The sequence below is a fragment of the Montipora foliosa genome, chromosome 3 (genome assembly GCF_036669935.1).
Source record: "Montipora foliosa isolate CH-2021 chromosome 3, ASM3666993v2, whole genome shotgun sequence".
In the NCBI taxonomy this organism is placed as follows: Eukaryota; Metazoa; Cnidaria; class Anthozoa; order Scleractinia; family Acroporidae; genus Montipora; species Montipora foliosa.
Window position 1 is genome coordinate 60,346,375 of NC_090871.1, and position 20,000 is coordinate 60,366,374.

General features: G+C 38.3%; 2 protein-coding genes across 3 annotated transcripts in view; one reads left to right on the plus strand and one right to left on the minus strand.

Annotated features, from left to right (window-relative positions):
- The window catches only part of LOC137997849 (alpha-enolase-like), a 21,008-nt gene extending 11,600 nt beyond the window's left edge, over positions 1–9,408 (minus strand). Inside the window, exons 1-9 of one of the 2 annotated variants that reach the window (XM_068844142.1) lie at positions 9,323–9,397; positions 8,192–8,346; positions 8,014–8,106; positions 7,656–7,751; positions 6,483–6,541; positions 5,879–5,948; positions 5,470–5,537; positions 1,276–1,417; positions 1–25 (exon numbers count right to left, since the gene is read on the minus strand). The exon at positions 1–25 is cut by the window's left edge and continues 65 nt beyond it. In XM_068844142.1, the coding sequence (XP_068700243.1) occupies positions 1–25; positions 1,276–1,417; positions 5,470–5,537; positions 5,879–5,948; positions 6,483–6,541; positions 7,656–7,751; positions 8,014–8,106; positions 8,192–8,303 (665 nt within the window). In that variant the 5' untranslated portion in view covers positions 8,304–8,346; positions 9,323–9,397. Of the gene's footprint in view, positions 26–1,275; positions 1,418–5,469; positions 5,538–5,878; positions 5,949–6,482; positions 6,542–7,655; positions 7,752–8,013; positions 8,107–8,191; positions 8,347–9,322 lie in introns of both variants that reach the window. The other variant, XM_068844143.1, reaches the window with a different exon arrangement.
- Positions 9,409–9,521: 113 nt separating this feature from the next.
- The window catches only part of LOC137997850 (msx2-interacting protein-like), a 23,165-nt gene continuing 12,686 nt past the window's right edge, over positions 9,522–20,000 (plus strand). Inside the window, exons 1-7 of the mRNA XM_068844144.1 lie at positions 9,522–9,742; positions 10,388–10,618; positions 13,921–14,141; positions 15,846–16,079; positions 16,571–16,682; positions 17,345–17,427; positions 19,680–19,852. Of these exons, the coding sequence (XP_068700245.1) occupies positions 9,660–9,742; positions 10,388–10,618; positions 13,921–14,141; positions 15,846–16,079; positions 16,571–16,682; positions 17,345–17,427; positions 19,680–19,852 (1,137 nt within the window). The 5' untranslated portion in view covers positions 9,522–9,659. The remainder of the gene's footprint in view (positions 9,743–10,387; positions 10,619–13,920; positions 14,142–15,845; positions 16,080–16,570; positions 16,683–17,344; positions 17,428–19,679; positions 19,853–20,000) is intronic.

Below are 20,000 nucleotides of genomic sequence, written 5' to 3' on the forward strand. Positions count from 1 at the left end.
ATTGCTTCTTTGAAACTACTTGCACCTTGTGAATGGAAAAAAATTGGAAACAAACCATCAAATTCTCGTTCAGTCAACTTAAGGCACAGCTTGGGCTGCACAAGCTTTTTCTACAAGGTTCAGATCAAGAAATAAATTTGAACAATAGGCCTTTTGCAACTAACGATCACATGGTTCAAAATCCGCCATGTTGGAGGGCAAGCTCATTATTATTCCTCCCCTGGGACATTGTTTTTAAAACAAAGGCAAGTCAAGCTTCAGGTCTCTTTGTTTTAATGTCTCAGTGGGGGAATAATAATGAGCTTGCCCTCCAGCATGGCGGATTTTGTACCATGTGATCATTTGTTGCAAAAGGCCTATTGGGTAGAACTTCCTCCTAGAGCAGGACAGGCTTGACGTTCTAAGAATCCATTATGGTTGCTGTGCATTATGTGGTGAAAAAGGTGTCACACTAGTCATCTTCAGACAGCTGTTTGGTTTAGCAAAGCACTCCTACATTTTGCTTCAAAACACTGGGAATCGCCCCAACGACAGGTGCAAACCTAGCAGAGATCAAGTCTAAATTTAAAACATTTCAAGGGAGCACATCTATTGATCTCCTACGCAGAAAGGGCCAGAGGTTCTTCAGTACCACCTAGTTACAGGTAATTTTTTTGTTCTTTGTCCATCTGATAAAAATCTTATTTAAAACCCTGGAAGGCCAGCTTTCACACTACCTTATTTTTTAATGCAATTATTTTTGTCACCCATAACTTGGCAATTTTTGTCCTGTGTACTGAAATCCAAATTTTATTTGTAATTTTGGTGAGATGCGCAGAGGTTGCAAACTTTGATGTGCATGTAACTTTAGCTTGATTTTTTTTGTTTAAAAATACTACAAGTTTACAGGGAGTTGCCAGGTGCATTATTTAGCTTTATGAGGTAATCTTCAATTTCATTATTTCTGCAAAAGTTGAGAAAGCTGAAAAAATTACATTGATCACATATTCTGTAAACAACAATCAGCAATGGTAAATTTACAGTACATAAGTTCTAAACATGTTTGCAACATGAAAAATTGTATGGAAATTGCATCACATGCACTGGAAATTTGAAGGTCAAGTGTGGCACGATAAAAAATACCTCAACTCCAGCAATCAAAATTCTGTAACACTTAAAAGTTGCAAATGTAAAGTAACCAGCCCTGAGAAAATATATTACGTGGTAGCATTGTTACTCTATTAAGCATGAATCCAGGCCCTGTTGTAGTTTTAAGAGAAAAATCACATGCAGTACCTGTTGGTAACAGCATAAACTCCTGCATAGCTAGTTTATTGCCAGCATGGCTTCCTCCGTTGATGACATTGAATGCTGGAACAGGAAGAATCACGTCTGCGTTCCCTGCCAGGTCTGCAATGTGCCTGTACAATGGCACGCCCTTGAATGAAAAAAAAAGATGCCATGTACTCTATTATTTACATTAGTATTATAGTACCGTAGTTTTTTGGATACAAGGCACACTCAGTAAAAAGACGCACCTTTAACTTTCAAACGTGATGGCATTTTATTTTTTGTCACAAACACAAGACACATCTCAAATAGAGGAATTTGGTTTAACTCATCACTAGTTATGCTGTCTCAACTGAAGATTGTAGTGTAAGTCAAGAACAACAGCAGAACAAAATTCAACTAGAATTTAGAGAATTTTAAATCCTGCTGTTATTAGTATTTTCTTGCGTGTTTTTGTTGTACAACGATAAGAATTGAAGGCCATCATAAAAAACATTGGTGTGACGCCATCGCAGGAAGGGGAAGAACTATTCCTGTAAGAGTTAATTGTAGCAACAAGATACTTGGCTATAAGATGAACCTTGAGTTTGGGTCATATTTGGGACCAACAAGCAATTTCTTTGAGATAAATGCTGCGCCTTGTAACTGAAAAACTATAGTATCTTAAAACAGTGGATAGTGCTGAAGGCATGCTCTGATTGGCTACTCAAACTGTGAATATCCATTGCTCTTCACCTCCAGGCAACTCATTTGAGATTTCTGCCCAAAAACATTGCAATCATTGCCGGAATAAATGAGTTACAGTGCGACGTGCCTTACCGTAGCCACCTAACAAAGTTTTTTTAAAACTTATACGCCAAAGCAGGGTGAGCGAATTTGATTGACAGTCACCCCTACTTGCAAAGTTCGCACAGTGGAAGTTGAACACCGTTGAATGGGTAGTTTGAGTTGACGTACTTACACGTAATTGTCAAATGTGAAAGCTTGTTGGGTGGCCACGGTAAGGCGCTTTGCACTGTAAAATCATCTTTTTGTGCTATATTATCTCACTGTTTTAGTAAATACTAAAACAACTATTCACCTCAGTGCTGGTGGCTAGTGGTAGAAATTTACCTTGACACTTTGTGGCTCGGCAAATATCCACCACTAATTACTGCCACTATGGTGAATGTGTAGTTCCAGAAAATATCCATACCCCCACAACGGAAGACTTTTTGATTTGCACCCCCCCTTCCCCCAGGATTTTCCGTTCCAGGGGGGGTCTTTGATGACCCCCCTCCCCTCAGGAATTTCCAGAATTTTTTTACTTATAAAAACGAAAGTGAATTAGTAACGTAATTGCGGTAGAATTTTATTACAACAGTGTAAACATTAAGGTTAACTTTTAGAAAAATATAACGCTTTGTTAAGCTCATTATCCAGCTAAACTTTTAGCGTGTGCGCTATCAACTTTGCAAAGCTTAATTGCACGTCGACTGTTTCACTTTTTTGTGCGAACTTCGATGAGAATATTTCACTCGCTTAAACAACTTCGCAAACCATAGTAAATAAAACAGAAACTTACAAGGTTCCTTTGTCTACACATTTTGTCAGTTTCTTCAGGTTGATTCTTTAATATTTAGGGACCACACATGTTGACGCGGTAGGTTTCGTGAACGTCGTCACAAAGACAATTGTTTTACGAAGAATATTATTGACGCCAAAATAATCCATCATATTTGTAAACTTAGATATGGCGATTTATGTGCAGTCTTCAAATTTACTGACTCTCCAGCAGTCATTCTCGCCGGTAAATGACACACAGCCTCACTGTTGCTTGCCTTTGAGCCATGGATGGAATCGAGAGGGCGACTCTTATTGTTTTTGGCGCGATTTACTTCCTCCAATGAGTAGTCAAACTCTTGTTTTAGAATTTCCAGTTTGACATAACGAACTGAACCTCAACAATCGTTTCCCGAGGCCGCAATAAATATTGCGTTTACTCAAAGAAGAGAAAACTTGACTCCCAGTTCCTGTCCGTGGTCTAAATGCCACCCACAAAAAAGAAAATGTCGTTGCATGCAAGCGTTGAGATGGTGGGAACTTGCATCTTATCGCATTTTCAATGAGTTACTACCCCCAGTAAAACATAAATCCTATCAAAAATGTGTTTACTGCATGTGAAGGTAGCGAAAAGTGATACTCAAGTGAACGGAAGTGTTGATTGGACAAAAAAGAGACAAACGGAAGTGTTGGTTGGACGAAAAAGAGAGAAAGCTGGAAGTCTGGGGACGAGACTCCAGTTGAGACCGCCATTTTAAATGTTTTGAATCCGTCCCAAATGAAAGACACATTGTTCTTAGTTTCCGGAGATTGTAGCGCTAGCTAACTCAAAGAAAAACGGAAAGATTGAAGCTAATAGTATTAACTTTTTCTCAAAACTGACTTTTGTCCCAAAACATCGTCCGATAGTGTGTTTTGTGCTTCAGATCAATCGTATGTTGCTTTCAATGTTTTGTATGTATGTGGAACCACACAATACCGTAAACGTCCATGTATAAGCCGCATCCGTAGATAAGCCGCACCCCGAATTTAGAAGCACAGATTTTGGAAAAAAATGTAATACAATAAAGTTTGAGGTTCCAGTAACGTTCTATTGCTATAAACCAACAAGGACAAACAATCAAGGTTTCACCATAAAGTTGAAATTCCTTCGATATTGAAACAAAACGAATGAGTGCTTAGTAGCCAAGCTTTAAGTGTGGGGAGGAGTCTGGGCCAGGGCCTACGTTGCATGAATTTTTTGAACATGGATGTGATGCCTGGGTATCATGATCACGTCTATAAAGATGTACGCGCAATAGGCGAAAAAATTCATGCAGAACAGGAGCTTGATAATGCAGTCAAATTTGCCGAGAAGGTGGTCAAGGACAACGATACAGTCGGCCATTTACCTTGCGAGTACTCGCGAATTTTGTGGTATTTTATTGCATGTTGCGGAAAGATATGCGTGGAAGTGACTGGCCGAAGACGTCACTGCAAACAGCTGTGCGGAGGAATGGAGATTCCTTGTAGGTTGGTGTTTACTTGTTCGAGTAAAGCGAAAATTAATCGCTTGAAAGAACTCTTGGAGAGCAAGATTCGCCGATAAACACTGGAATTAAAAAGTCAATGAACAACAGCAACATGTTCTCAGTTTCTTTTATGTTTCTTTACTGAGATCTTAAGAAGTTGTATGAATATTAATTAGGTTTTTTAAAACTCCAAACACAGATGTATCCAAGAATAAGCCGCACCCTTGATTTATGGCTTCAATTTTGTGAAAAAATGTGCGGCTTATACATGGACGTTTACGGTAGTTGTTAATTGTTCACTTTAGCATTATAACAGGGGTTTCTGACAATAAAACTTGAAGTTGGTGCCTGGTTAAGAAGATTAACAAACTGTAACAAGACTTGGGGCCTAATGACTCCTTTCTCTAGGTTTGCTTGGGGGCATGCCGTTGCAAAAGGATGCCGTCAAATGCCACATTTCAAAAGCAAAATGATCACCTTAAAACGATCGTGCAACTTCGCGTTGTCATTACCAAAATGAATTTTAATCTTTGGTTTGAAAGAATCTGTCTTTTAATCAGCAAAGAAGTATGTCCCCTTCCTTAATCCATTGACTTCTCTGGGAGTGAGACTTTACTCCCTCTGATGCCAGATGATTTCACTCATCAATGCCCCCCACCCCCCCTCAGGCCTTAAAGGCTTAAAACTGTGAGGTAGAATGTTCCTCATCAGTAACTTAAGAAATTTACTGCTCAGGCCCGTCTTGCTCCTTGTTCTTTACGGGGTCGACAATGAGAAGAGAAAAATAGCAAATAATATGGTATTCTTCTGCTGTAGTGGTGAAAGTACATTCCTCTTTGTAAGACAATGTTATTTCACATTCGTATATACTAAAACGGTGGATAGCATTGAATTCACGCTCTGATTGGCTACTCAAACTCTGGATATCCTTTGCTATTCACCGCCGAGCAATTTGTGCGGAATTTGCACCTGAAAATGTTGTAATCTTTGCAGGAATAAATGGGTTAAAATCATCTTTTTTGTGCTATATTATCTCACTGTTTTAGTATATACTAAAACAACTATTCACCTTAGTGTTGGTGGCTAGTGGTGGATAGTTGCTAAATATAAATCCCCTATGAACTAACAATATTTTAATTATATTCACCTTGTGGGCAGCTCCCGCCTTGCAAACTGCTAGCGAGACTCCAAGTATAGCATTGGCTCCAAGTTTTGCTGCAAATATGAGAAAACAAAACATCTGTTTAATTAACATAGCTTATCTTATATGTTGCCTTATGATTAAATCACAAATTTTTTTAATGAAACAAAGGTATTTCCAAGTATGCGGGTTGAATTTGTTGGTCCTCTTCTTTCCTCCAAGAGGTTAAAATGTTATCCTTAGAGAATCTTCTCTGGGATGCCTCAGTTTTTACTGCTACATGCCATGAGAGAAACAATACTCTGTTTTCTTACTCTCACATCACATCAAATAAAAATAAATACAACAAGGAGAAGTTAAAATTAGTATCATTGTTTAGTATAAACTGGATGGTGATAATAGTAATTATTATTACATTTATTTTCTGTGCCATCAAGATCCAGCATGATTTTGTCCACATCCCCTTGTTTAGTCACATCAATGTTCTAAAGCAAAGACCAGTAAAATAATATGGTAAATTGCATTACAAAAAACAATTAAATAAAATAACAGATATAACTGCCAATATTATTCTTACTATCTTTTATTCTCGCTGGTCAACATTTATATATTGTCCTGTAAAGAATATCTTCTGTCACTCAGTTCTTTCCTCAAGACCTTATACTAAAAGGGACCTTTCTTAAAATGATAATTTAATGTAATCTACCGACCCTGTTTGGGATTCATACCGTATCTCTTTCAAAAGTCCCTTAAGTAAAGTTCTTAAAGATCAATCCAAGAGCACCGACAACAACAGAGAATACTTCTGCCTTTATTCCCTTGAGCCTAAATATTTCCCTAAATCCGTGGCATTTGTCATTATTACCGTATATAATAATTGTCTATTGCTGGCAAGATTTTGATCCATCTGAATGCTGCAGGACCTAACAGTACAAGTACAATAAATTTTACCAGCATGAAAGCTGGAAAAACACTTTGAAAATCATGGTTGTCAATTGAAGTAAATGTAGTGTAAAAACCTTGGAGATAAGTGCTGGACCAATGATCTTGTTAACATTTTCAACTGCTTTCAAAACTCCTATTGGCGAAGGATGAAAGAACAGTAAGATCAGCAAAAACACTTGGTACTGCAGGTTCTACCAGTCAGCTATCAGTTTCACCAGTGTAGGATCACGTGGAGCATTGCAGCATTACATTACAGCTATATCAGTAGGGTACCTGGAATGGGGGCTCATGGCTGGGCTATGTGTACCTTCAAAGATTTCCAAGCCATGGGACAGTATCCCGTCGGAGAAATGTCAGGACACAGTGGAAACCCCTGCATACTCCAAGCACCGACTCTCATATGCAAAGCAGTAGTTAATTCCCATTTACTATCTAATTATAAGTTAGGTACCAAATTGAAAGTAGAATGAGAATTTCCGTATTAGTGTAATAAAGACCCTGTGAGGCCACTATCGTGGTTGGTTGTGGAGCTGCGTCCCACTTGTTGGTCTCGTAAGTGTATTTTATTTATGACTCTGAATGATAACACTTTGCAGAACTGGAAATGGTGAAGTTGGTAATCTGTTTACAGTAGCTAACTTAGGTGGATGGTCAACGAACATCAAGAATGATCTTACCATTGCTATCGGCAAAGAAAGGGATTAAATCAACATCCTCTGGTGCTGTATTGTTACATGCTAAACTAACAGATCGAGCTTACAAGTCATTGCAGAATTGCCCTAGTGGCTGTCTACCTTACTTCAGGTTACCAGACCCTTCTCTTTAGAGCGGTTTTCAATTGAGTGTCAAAAGTGATTAGTGCATTGTTTTGGTTTTGCATTACTTCACTCAGTCATTGGTTCAAAGTTCTTGCACCATTTTTTCAACCAATCACAAGTGAAGCAAAAGCTAAAACCAATCGCGGCTCATGCCCGCACATTTTCCCGTGCTTTGTGACGGCTACGTGTAATTACTTCAAGTTTTGATTGGTTTATTAGATTATCTTCATCCTTTTTGATTGGCCAAAGTAACTACTTTGGTTTGGTTTTACGACACTCGATTGAAACTCACTCCATCTCTTCTAATAGAATATTATAATTTGTAAAACACATGAGAAAGAGGGGATCAAGCTTGTTGTGGATGCTGTTGTCACCGAGCAGACCTGTGATCTGTAAATTACTTTGAGCAAACCAAGCAGGCAATGTTACCTTTTCCAAGAAATCTCTTTGGATCCTGATCTCTAAGCTCTAAAGCTTCGTAAATTCCAGTGGAAGCTCCAGATGGAACTGCAGCACGGTAAGAGCCTGAAAATGAGTAACATAAACTTTCTATTATCAATCATGTCAAACTGGACATGTAAAAGACGTTTGCCAACTACACATGTATTTTAAAAAGCCTCAAGTCTTATCCACCTGTTCAATGACTAAATAAAAGGAATATATCACAGAGACACTGAGGTTTACATGTAGATTTTGCAGAACATCCTTTTAAAACATTTGGGTGCAAATTCATGAACAAAGCACTGCACTGATGAGAGAAAAAAAGGGAAATTTATCAATAAAATACCCTTTGATGTTGTGATATCCACTTCCACTGTGGGGTTTCCACGACTGTCAAAAATTTCACGGGCACAAATCTTGCTTACCCCAGACATCTTCTCTGTAAAGCAAATGACAGCTACTTGAAAAAAACAGTTTTAAATAAAAAAGAAAAAAATTACGATATTGTATTCATGCCAAATCACCTTTTGTTGGGACAGGGGAAATGGACAAACTACGCCTCAACAGGTGTCGCTGGCATGATGAGGATATTACAACTTGTCCTACCAGGGTCTGGGAGATCTTTAGGAAATTCATTCCATTCACCACAACTAACACTTCACTTCAAACTTCAACCATCCTGTATACAGATTGAGCATACTTCTATGAAGCAATTTTTACACCAACATTTTTATTTTTACCTCCCAACTATTTCTGGTTTTTCAGCCAAAAATTGTTATCCGTGCAATTTCAGAATTTTTGTAACAGAACCAGATGATTGCATCAGATGCCTAAATTAAAACTTTCCTTTCAAAGAATGGTCATATGGGAGAAAGTATGATAAGGTGAATTATCATATTAACTCGTACATTTATAATGAAAATTAAGCATCAGTACAGTGACACAGGGATATAGTAGCTCGATTATTCTGTCAGGCGTCAGAAATTGGAAAGTGGGCACGAGGTTAACACGCGAGAGTTGCAGGTTAATTATACTACGTTGTCCATAACAATCCGCCGGTTAGACTTGCAACAAAGTATGATCACTAGGCCACGATCTTCTGCACTTTTTGACAAGTTGAATCCCGATATTAAAAGGGCAAACAGCTTGAAATTAAACTAATTAAGCTCCATTAAAGTAAAAAAATTCTGCTCTTCCAAGTCCAATAGATCTGACGAAAGAATGCTTGGGTGCGGCAAAAGTGAAAAAAAGCACCTCGAAGAAGCTGTTGACAAATGTCATTTTTCTACAAACAAGCTTGTTTAAAAAACTAAAAGTTACGTGCCGAAAGTCAGGTTTTGCTCAAAGAACAAATATCTGGGCAACTTATTCCTTTGGTGCAATTTTTTTTTGGAGAGACATGCTCCAAATATAAGACAAGTTCAACTTTTTTAAAGTAAAATAATTTTTGACCTCAAAACGCTTCCAGCTTGGAAAAACTGCATGTAGCAAAACCCTGAAAGCTGCCTAGGATCGATCGAGCTGTTCTTACAGGGATTCCAATTTATTCCGAATGGCAGTGACTTCAAATGACTCATCAAGTCATCAAGAAAACACCGAAGCCTCTTATAGTTGTCTCAATTCAAGATATCAGCTTATGGTGAATAAGAACTTACGATTTTTGCTGTAGCTTCAACAGATTCCAAGATCTCGCAGGGAAGTGAACTCAGCAAAAAAAAGGAACTCAGTAAATCAACTCTTCTGGAAATAAAACAACGCATCCTATTGGCTAGCAGTGAATGGCTCCACTTGCGCCAAAAAGTAGCCAATCACTAACTGTCTTATAACTAGCTTCCATTTTCCATCCCACAATCCATTGCAACGAAAGTAGAAACTTCATCACGGCTTTCATCTCGAATCGAAAGTTGCAGGGAAATGAATTTTTCACTTCTGCGTTAACCGTGAAACGGATCTGAAAAATTAATTTAAGCCACAGGACAAGTTTCTAACACAATGGTGCGAGAAACCCGACATTTGTGGGTTGGAAACCTGCCGGAAAACATCAGGGACGAAGAAATTGTTAAGCACTTCACCCGGTAAGGTTTCATGTAAGCGCTTTTTTGGCGCGTTGTTAACACTTCATCATACCTTCGCGTTGTTTTCGGAAAATTATTTGATCTCTTGTTCCAAGAACTGACCATGTTTTAGAGCCTATGACAGAGATACACCTATTCCTCTACAGTTAAAATTACCCTGCTTTTTTGAAGGGACTCCTTCGTGTTGGTGTTAGGCGTTAGCCATGGGCTGTGAGCTGTGGCCTTGCACAGACAAAATCAAGCTTTTGGATTCTTCAATTTCAGTTTTCAGTTTGCTGCTTTGTTAATTGTATAATTATGGAAGAGGTAGCACAGCGTGTGCACTAATTTATCACAGCTGTCCGATGGCAATTAGCAGCTTCAAATGATTTATTTTATTAGTACAATCAAGGTTATAATCTTCGTCGACAATTTGCTCTTCGAATGTGAAATTTGAAGCTTATATTTTGAAGCTTGCATTTTGTACAGGAATTTGGTGCATTTTTCATTTTAGGATTGAAATTTTCGGAAACGAAAAACTTTGATCGTGAGGTTTCATTTTTTGACGAAAGAGAGTTGTATTTATTATGCTACCGTACACCCCCTCCTTATGTTACACGTCACCATGTTGATTTCACATTGTTGATTTCTTTTCTTTTCTCGCAGGTATGGGCGAGTTGAAAGCGTTAAAATTTTGCCAAAACGCAGCGCCGAAGGCGGAAGAGCCGCATTTGTTGACTTTGTTGACATTCGTAGCGCCACTAAGGCTCACGAATCTGTAAATCGAATTGGTGATCGGGAAATGAGGACGGACTACAATGAACCGGGGAACCCCGGAACCCTATCCCGGCTTCATGGTCATACAGATCCCCCAGCACGGCCAAGAAGAACCGAGGGGTAAGTCAAAGAGTTTATGGGGGTATTTGATGGGTTGAAAGTGTTGGAGGAAAGCTTTGAAAATATTGTTTTCGTTGGCTTTATTGGTATGCATGGCAGCAATTTGACAAGAAATTGACAAACACAGCACACCCCACAAAAGTTAACAGAAGGAATTGCCTGTAAGTATTTACGTGTTCTGCGAGCTCAATGTTTGGTTTCTTTTAAGATGTCAACTTGGAATGTGAAAGTTTTGCAATTTCAATACCTAACAAAAAAATTACAGTTGCTTCTGACCAACACATTTGATTCAGGGATGCTATGGCAAGTCCATTCACTCTTGTAGCATCGCTGGTGTTGCAAAGGATTCATACTGGTGGATATCCTGATTAACAGTTTGTTTGGAAGGATGAGACTGCCCAAGCTTTATGGACAGCTATCATGACTTCTGTTGCCAGGAGTGTTTCAGTGTGGGCAAGGAAAAAGAAACTGGATGGAAGTTGCGGAAACAAGCTTTGCAAGATTGTTAACTTTTATTTGGGATTGGATGCCATGAAGATCATTAGCAAAATCAGTGAAAGTTCTTTAAGGTGATCTACTGACCATTTCAGGGGTACCAGGTTGTGGAAACAAGCTGTACAAGATAAAAAACTTGTCTTTTTTTGGATACGAAGACCATTGTCAAAAAGCTGTCTACTGATGGTGTCAGAAATAAAAAAAGTGATGCACAGTATGTTGTTGATTATTTTGGCTAAACTACAGAATACAGGCATTTTTTTCTAATATTTAAAGTACCTGTAGTAATGTGCTGTGACATGGAAAATCTTCAACTACATGTAAGTTAAGCTAGGTGCATTTAAGTAGCTCTGTATTCTGCAGTTGCATGGTGCATTTCTTGGTGAGAACCGTCATCCATACAACACAAGGGAATGACTTTTTTGGATCAGACAGCATCTTATTGTGGATAGTTTTTCAAATGAAACATGCCTTGGAAAAGAAGATTTTGTGGTCTTGACATTGTGTAAACTGAAGCAGTAATCAAAACTGTGGAGTGGTTTGATCTCAGAGTGAAGAAAAGATATCACCAAGACTGTGTCGTCGAGTTGGAGATACAAGTTTGGATTATGTGGTTTTCAACAGTTTTTCATTGGCAGCAGATGAATGGAAATTTGGCTGTGGTTTGACCATTTTCTCGATGTGTACGTGAATCAAAAGCAATTTTAGCATCTCATACAGGAATGGGTGTCTCAACAATATTCATCATTATTGACGCGATAGAGCTTTCTCCTCTGCAACATGTGGGTGGTTTCATGTAAGCATTACTATATCTTTATTTGCGATGTTTCATTCCTTACTCAGTGGAATTAGGGACTACTTGTGTAGTGTTGATGCAAAGCTTGCTTCAGAAATATGGAACTGACTGGTATGAAACAACACTTAAAGATTGCTTAGTTCTGATATTTATCTTTTGTCATCAGTACATCGGAGTTGGTCAAAGTGTTAATACAGAAAGTTCTGAGACGTAGCTGTATGACAAATTTGCCACAGTCAGATAGTGGATTTACCATTTCATTACAGTATGGGTTGGAAGCAAGTGAAAAGAAATAAGAATGCAAGTTGAATTTGCAATCACAAGAATTATTTCCATGGGTATCACTTGACAATAAGAAATTTCCTGGTTTTGGCATGTTGGCTAAATTCCTGTTCTTTTTCATCGTCATTTTCCACCTATCTTACCAGTCTTTTAAACATGAGGATGAGCTCGCTGATTTGCGTTAAATGCAGCAACAAGTTTTGGCACAGAGAACTACCAAAATGTGAAATTCATATGGTTGCCTTGGTTGCAGGATACCTCTTGTATTGTATGGGTGCGTTTTCCCAACATTGATTCGATCACTGCAACCTATGTGGATGTGTGCAAGGTTTCTAATAACTTTTTTTGAATTGTGGAAGTCTTTTGAAATAAGGATTGCAAAGCACTTACATCCATGTTGTATGGTCAGGGTGCTGGCTTTTTAGTTTTCTGTGTGGCTCAAGGATGGTTAATTGAGTTAAAATTCTGGATGGTATTAGGGTAGCATATTGAGTTCTTGTCATGTTGCGGGGTGTTCTTAGACAAGCTGTCCTAGGGTCGTAGATAATCAGGTTAGTATTTCAGTAAAAAAAATAATAAACTGTTTGTTCATTTCTGTGGTCAATCTTTGTTTCCCCTGTGTACCTCTACTCCATTGAATAGTTTACCCATTGAATCCTGGGAGTTCTCCATTGACGAGTAAGTCTGGCCGGTTCAGGCGTCAAAGTGTTAAGCATTATTTGGGAGATTTGTGAGTCTGCAGCTTTCCCTTTAAATACCCAGGCTCTTACACAAAACCTTCATTACCCATTATTCCATTGTTCTTCTGCCTTCAACTCTCTGTTTTACTGACATTGCCTGTTTGTTTGTTTGCTGTAGCCTCACTAGCCTGCGCCAAAAGTATTTTCAGTTTCAATTAATAGCCCTTGAGGGCTTCCACCATGAGCACGCTCTTGTAGGGGTTACCATACTTGCTTTCATGTACCAAGTTTGATTTTGTGGGTGTGTGTACATGTATTCCAAATTTCATAGCATATGATGTGTTTGAGATCATAATGCACCATGAAGTACTTTGTTCGATGATATTCACATTTTGATGTTTTGAAAATTAGAGTTTAGGACCTTTTCTCAAGATGTCAGTCAATGCAAAACAAAGCAGCTCTTTCTTCTTCATTTTCTAAATTCTCGTTTCTGTTTACAGTGGTCCTCATGAGTCCAAATAATAGACATTATTATTATTATTATTATTATTATTATTTTATTAATCATAATTATTAATTATGTATTTAGTATAGTTTGTTTATTAATATTGTTATTATTCATTATTCTAATTATTGTTAATTATAATATATATGATAAATAATAGAATTAATATAATGATTACATAAATAATTTATACTTATTAATTAATATAATTATATTTTTTTTTATTATCACTATTATTTTTGTTGTTATAAAATGGCAGCAAGTTCATCTGTTGTGTGCAACTTTTTTCTGATTTTTAGTACAACCAAATTTGAAATGATGGAGAAAGTTCTGGATCTCCATCTCATCATGTTTTATCAACATAACCATGTAAAAGACTGTTAAGGAGAGTTTTACTACAGGGCAGAGCCTTGCATTTTACTTTGTACATCTTATGTTTGAAAAGCTGCATAATCCATTAGTGTGATGCTCAGGCAATTTTATTGCTTTTTCACCTGAAGTGTTTTCTCTTAAATTGTAATGAAATGTTTCTTTCTACCCACAGTGCCCCAGAAGGAAGGTATAGTGGAGCCAGGTCACAAAATTACTATGAAGGTTTCAGTGATGATGAGTCAGCTGCTGGTAGTCGCGTGCCAAGTGGACTCGGGGGTTCAAGTGGAGGAGGCAGTTCCAACAGATCAAGAGCTGTGAGTGGAAACACCAGAGATCATCGTAGGCAGCAGACCTACAATCAAGAACCTACAAGAAGAAGCTCAAACAAACCCAGTAAGTCTTGATTCTCCACTTGAAATAAAACAATAACTAATAATGTGTAGTCCCCTTGTTGAGTGAGGCCAGTTTGCTTTGTAAAAGTGGAACATACTACCCTGGGTGCCAGAGGTTCTATTATTCTTTCGCGAGGAGCGAGCAGTTAAAACGGAGAGGCGAAAAATATGAACCTCTGGTCACGGCGGTTTAGAATCTCACTTCCATGATTTGTGATTATGAGCACGGTCGCTGATTGGTTTTCATAGTCAGTGCCAGTTCTTTCCAAGCAAAAACAATCTAACACTCACTAATTGAACGGCGATAGTGCACCCCAGTGGCCACAAAAGGACTGCTACAAAAACAAAACTGGCGGTGGAAAGCTGTGAATTTGAGCGAGTATTTAGAGGTTTGCATAGTACAATACAAGGCAAATTCTGGATTTTCGGAGATTTTAGAAGTGAAACCTGTTCAGGAATTTCATTAAGCATGAGGATGTGTTTGGTCCTGCCAACTGGATGCCGCAAAACTTGTGTCAAAAGTTTGTTCATATTTGCATGATCGTGGATTCATTATCCAAAAGATGCTATCGTAGTCGTTATTTGTCCCTTGAATGCCTTGATTGATTCGCAGATCCTAGAGCTGAAAGAAAATCCGATAACCATGAACACTAGAAATATCATGTTTGGGTTAAGAAACTAGTCACGCGTGAGAAAACTAAACCACAGCCACCAGCGGTAATTAGTTTGTGGTTTTCATGTTGCTTTTGATTGGTTGCTGCACGATGGGAACTGTCAAAATCAAACGTTCTATTTCCAAAGGACTTGAATTGGGTACAACATTGACATCACTGTAGAAAACTGGTTTGGCAAGATATCCTTTTCCGAATTTGCATGCAAGTGAGATTCTTAACCGCTGTGACCAGAGGCTCGTATTTTTCGCCTCTCCGTTTTTTACCTCTCGCTCCTTGCGAAAGAAAAATAGAACCTCTGGCACCCAGGGTAGGAACATACATGCGCATGCCTGCTTTCACTGCGTTACTCAAGTTGCTACTCCTGGGTCTTTTATACTTGAGGCAGCACTTCGTTGCACAAAAATCTGCAAAGTTTGCCTGTCCTGTGTCATGCTCTCCCAGTAAGCAGGTACTCCTGTGACTCAGAGATGGCAGGGAAAACCTATAGCTTACATGTAGGTGAGACTTATAGGTTTTACTCCAGCTAACACCAGACAAAGTAACTCACCAATTGGGAGCGTTTTGGGTGTGAATGGGTTAACAACATCAAGATCCACTTAATACTCCGCTTTTAAACCATGACAATGCAGCCAAACACAAACTAATCGTTTAACTTATGGTTAATTTTGAAGTAAGCCAAACATGAACTCAGATTTATAGGTAAGTTTTTAACTTAACTTACAAATCTAACTGTTAACTTACAAATCTATTTTAATGAACATATTCTTAGCTTATATGAACTGATAAATTTTATTGGTATTTTAATCTATGTTAAGCGCATGCGATCATTCTGTCATGAAGCACGCGCTATATAAGTTTTTAAGTTATTATTATTATTATTATTATTATTATTATTATTATTATTATTATTATTATTATTAAGTTTCTAAACGTATGACCTTCAAACAAGGTGGGGCCAACCAGTTTGGTTGTTAGGGTTTTTGTGGCGATTGAGCATATTCACCTAATCCCTGGATGATTTGTTTCCTCAGAGGCATATCGTGACCAAGAACCCAGCCCAGATCATTCCAGTGGCAGTGAGAGTGGTAGCGAAAGCAGCCATAGTGGGAGTCAGTCACCCAGCACTAGTGGTAGCAGCAGCAGCGAAGAGGGCAGCAGAGATGGCAGTGTGCCTGTGGCTGCACCGCCGGCACCCGTGGAGCCACCTCAGAATACAAACAGAAGTTCGGCTCTGTGTTTGAGAAATATTATGGCAAGATCGGGAGGTAGGATAGCTTCCAAATACAAAAATTTAGTTGAAATTTCGCAACTTTTGGTCGCAGTGTATTATATGTAATTGCTGTGATGTGTTGCCAGCAGTTTAACAAAACAAAATATGAGCCTGCAGTACATGTCTAAAGAAACTGCTGAAAATGAAGAATGGTTGAGGGAATGGCATTGTGCACGTAACGTTGCAACAAATTCACCATGAGAAACAATGGTTTTTTCATTGCTTTATTTTTTTTAGAAAAATTGGCAACTGCTGACTCTTTTGCAACCCCTCCAGATATTTTAGTCGCAAATACAAAAAATCAGTCAGAGTATAATTGTAATGAAATAGTCGAAATAAAGGAGTTAGTGAGTTTTTGGGCCTATCTGTGTTGTCAATGTGTTTAAAAGGGAGCCTTGTATCCGAAATGTGATGTCTAGGCAATTTTGCATCAACAAGATTTTTTTACAAATTGAAAACACATTTTTTGTTCCATTTAATTTTCAGACAGTAGTGTTCGGGATGGTCTTTACCATGAGTTCAAGAAATATGGAGATGTTGTGCGCATTTATGTCAATGGACAGGGATCCAGTAGATATGCTATTATTCACTTTAGAAGGTACTTACATTTGAAGATCACCGTTACTATGGTTACATAAGAAATTGCACCATTGTTCTACATCAGGACTACAAAAAATATTAAAGTGAAATGGTTTGGTGTTTCATTGGTGTTTAAATAACATACTTACCCATGTATTAGTCAACCTTTTATGGCCTCAAAAGAAGCTCCAAAAATGGCCCTTGACTTATACACTGGTCAAAGATTTAGAGCCAAGTTCCAGCTAAATAATTTATTTAAAATTAACATAATAATGTTGTCTTGAGCATAACGAATGCAGTGGAAAAGGTTGGCTTTTCATCTGGCGACAAAATACTTTGGATTTGTGGATTTGACTCACACTGGAAATTTTCGGTTACCAAAGGCGGAAAGCTCAAAAAGGCATTTCTTTTTCTTCAAATAAAACATGATCCTTCAACTGCTTAGTAACCTGGTGCATGTTTGCGTGCAAGCAAATGGGGGGTTGACTTATACACGGGTAAATATGGTAATTAACGTAACATTACATGATCCCTTGGAGATGTGAAATTTCATATCTCTGTGCAGCCATGTTATATTATCCTATATATATTCATTTTTGGGCTCAAGTACAGACCAGGCAGCCTTGGCAAAAAAACTACTCAATTATACGCTTATTTTGTTTTTCTCCTTTGTGTGTTCAGACCTGAAGATGCTGAACGAGGAATTGAAGCGTGTCGTGGCAAGATGTTCCTTGGAGCTGAAATGGACCTGCAATACTGGAGAGGTTTGTATCTGGATATATTTCACTATGTTTGAAACAAGCTGTAGACTTAACAATAATAATTATATCAAAGCAAAACATTAGGCCTGTCTCCTGGAAGAGCGAATAACAATTTGGCTTTTACATCTTACGGTGTGTTCCATTTTCCCAATTCCAGAAAAAGAATACATGGAGTGATGATTTAAAATGGTTTGTCTGGCTTATTGAAGCAACAAGGATAATAAAGATATGTTTAACCCACTGACTCCCAGGGGTTCCCCATTGACGAGTAAAATCGTCTGGCGTTAGACAGAGTAAAATACTACATGTAAGTCTGGCCGGTTTCGGCCGGTTTGGACGTCAATGGGTTAAAAATACTATTTTAGAAAGTGCTTGCCAATTTTAATGTGAATCACCATTGAAACGAAGTATTTCTAACTTCTTTTCCATGTATTTCTAGTCCAGAATACAGTCAATCAGATGCACCCTTTGAGTGCAAAGACATTGAAATCATTGATTCAATTAACCCTTCCTCTATGGGTGTAACCGGTTTGTGGGGAGTTTTTTCTCTGGGGTAAAAGGGTCATTGGGGACAGAGGGTATTGTTGGGGAGCTTAAACATGGTGATGAAGTTGGCTACATGTATGAGAGCATAGACTAAAATACAACTCTATTTTTGTATGTCGCTCACAACAGTGTGGCTGTTTGAGAAGAAAAGGGAAAATTTCTTGTTACTTGCTTGTGTCTTCAAATATGCTCATTTCATGTTTGTTCGGATGTGGGCGACCAAGGGCTGTACAAAATTGTAAATGCCAAGCCGGTTTGGCAAAGTCAATGTTTCGGCTCCTTTAACCCAATTTTGCTGCCGTTTACACGGTCCTTAACATCATCGTTGCTTGGGTTCCCTATTAGGGAGTTAATAAGATCTAGGATGCGACAACAACGAAAACGTCACAAATGTTGCATATTTAATTAGCAAAAAAACTCTCTGCTCGTGCATTTTTCATTTGTGTACATTTCTTTCACATTTTCGGCAAATCTGCAATGCGAAATGACCAATTTTCAAGTTTTACGGAAAACGTGAACACAAGGCAGCGAATTTGAATTTTCTTTTGTATCTTCAACACCGCACCTCAAAATTCAGTTCCTGGAAAGTTGCACTAGTTTTTAGAAATTAGGCAAACCGACATAATGACGAAAATATTAATAAACCTGAACTTGCAATTTAAATGACGTTTTCGTTACCGTCTTGTCGTAGATCTTAAACTCTGTATTAGGCAGTTTAAGACGCATTCAAAAAACTCATTAACTCATGACAAAACAGTCTATCAGGTGAGCTATAAAACAGATGTATGAGCCTCTACAAACTGAAAAAACACTCCACATTTGAATTCTTTAGGCATACTGCAGGGATCCATTTTCATATTTTATCAAAGTCATCAACTGGGCAAGTAGGTTGCCCAGGCAAAAATGCGGAAATATAGAAGATAGTCAATAAAATTACTTGTAACTTGAGCATTCACGTCTGATGTTGCACTCTTTTGTTTTCCTGTTCGTAAGCAGCAGGTTCTGCTCCACTTGTTTTCCTTTTTACCAATGGTAGCGAAATACCTTGTAACTAGCATCACATTATCAGCTGAGACCATGAGTCACCCTTTGCTCTTTGCTAAACGACTTGCCTATCAACCATGCCAGTGGTGAGATACATGAAAATTGAGCCAGCAATTGTTTCGTGGAAAATACCGCATGGTCAAAGATGGCGCCTAAACTTGAGATTTCATTGCTGAGGAAAGCTGCATGTTTATTCCTTATTTTCTGGAAGTTCCATTGAAAGAAAAGCGATCAGAACAAAAGTACATTCTATATTATAACATTTGATTGCATTCATGAAAAGACATTTATTAAAACTTCACTGGTCCAACAGGTGACCTTTGGAGTTATTATACTCGTCCGGACAGGGTTTTAAGTCGTTTGGGTCGACCGTGCCACTGCGAATGTAGATCCCTAATGCTGTGCGTGTAGCTTGTTTTTCATGTATGTTAATGTTCTCCTCTCATAATTTGAACCTTTGTTCGGACTCCAGAGGGACACGCTTTTTGTGGCATGTTTTTGAAGCTATTTGATAAACTTGCAGTTTGTGTCTTATTGGGTCTAAAGCCACTTGGCTTTGCCTCATGGTTTAAAACCTGAGAAAACACTCCTGCTAGTTTATGAAACAATACATAACAGCAACATACTGTAATGTCACTAACTACCTTAATATTTTTTGCCTGTAGATGATCGTTATGAGGCTAGTGATCACCCTCCACGACATCGTTCACATGTTGGTGCTTTAATGGATGACGAGTTTGATCCAGGCTGCACCAGGACTCTCTTTGTGGGAAATATCGAGAAGACGACAACTTTTGCTGATCTCAAAGACGCATTTGAGCGATATGGAGAAATAGTGGTGAGTTTGCCTTTTGCCAAATCCAAGCTCCAGGTGAAGGAACACTGCATATTAGATGCACACAGGGTTTTTATAACGATCTCTCCTTCATAAGTTTGTAGGCCATGAACAAGGCCATGTGGTATGGCATACAGGATCATGTTCTGGT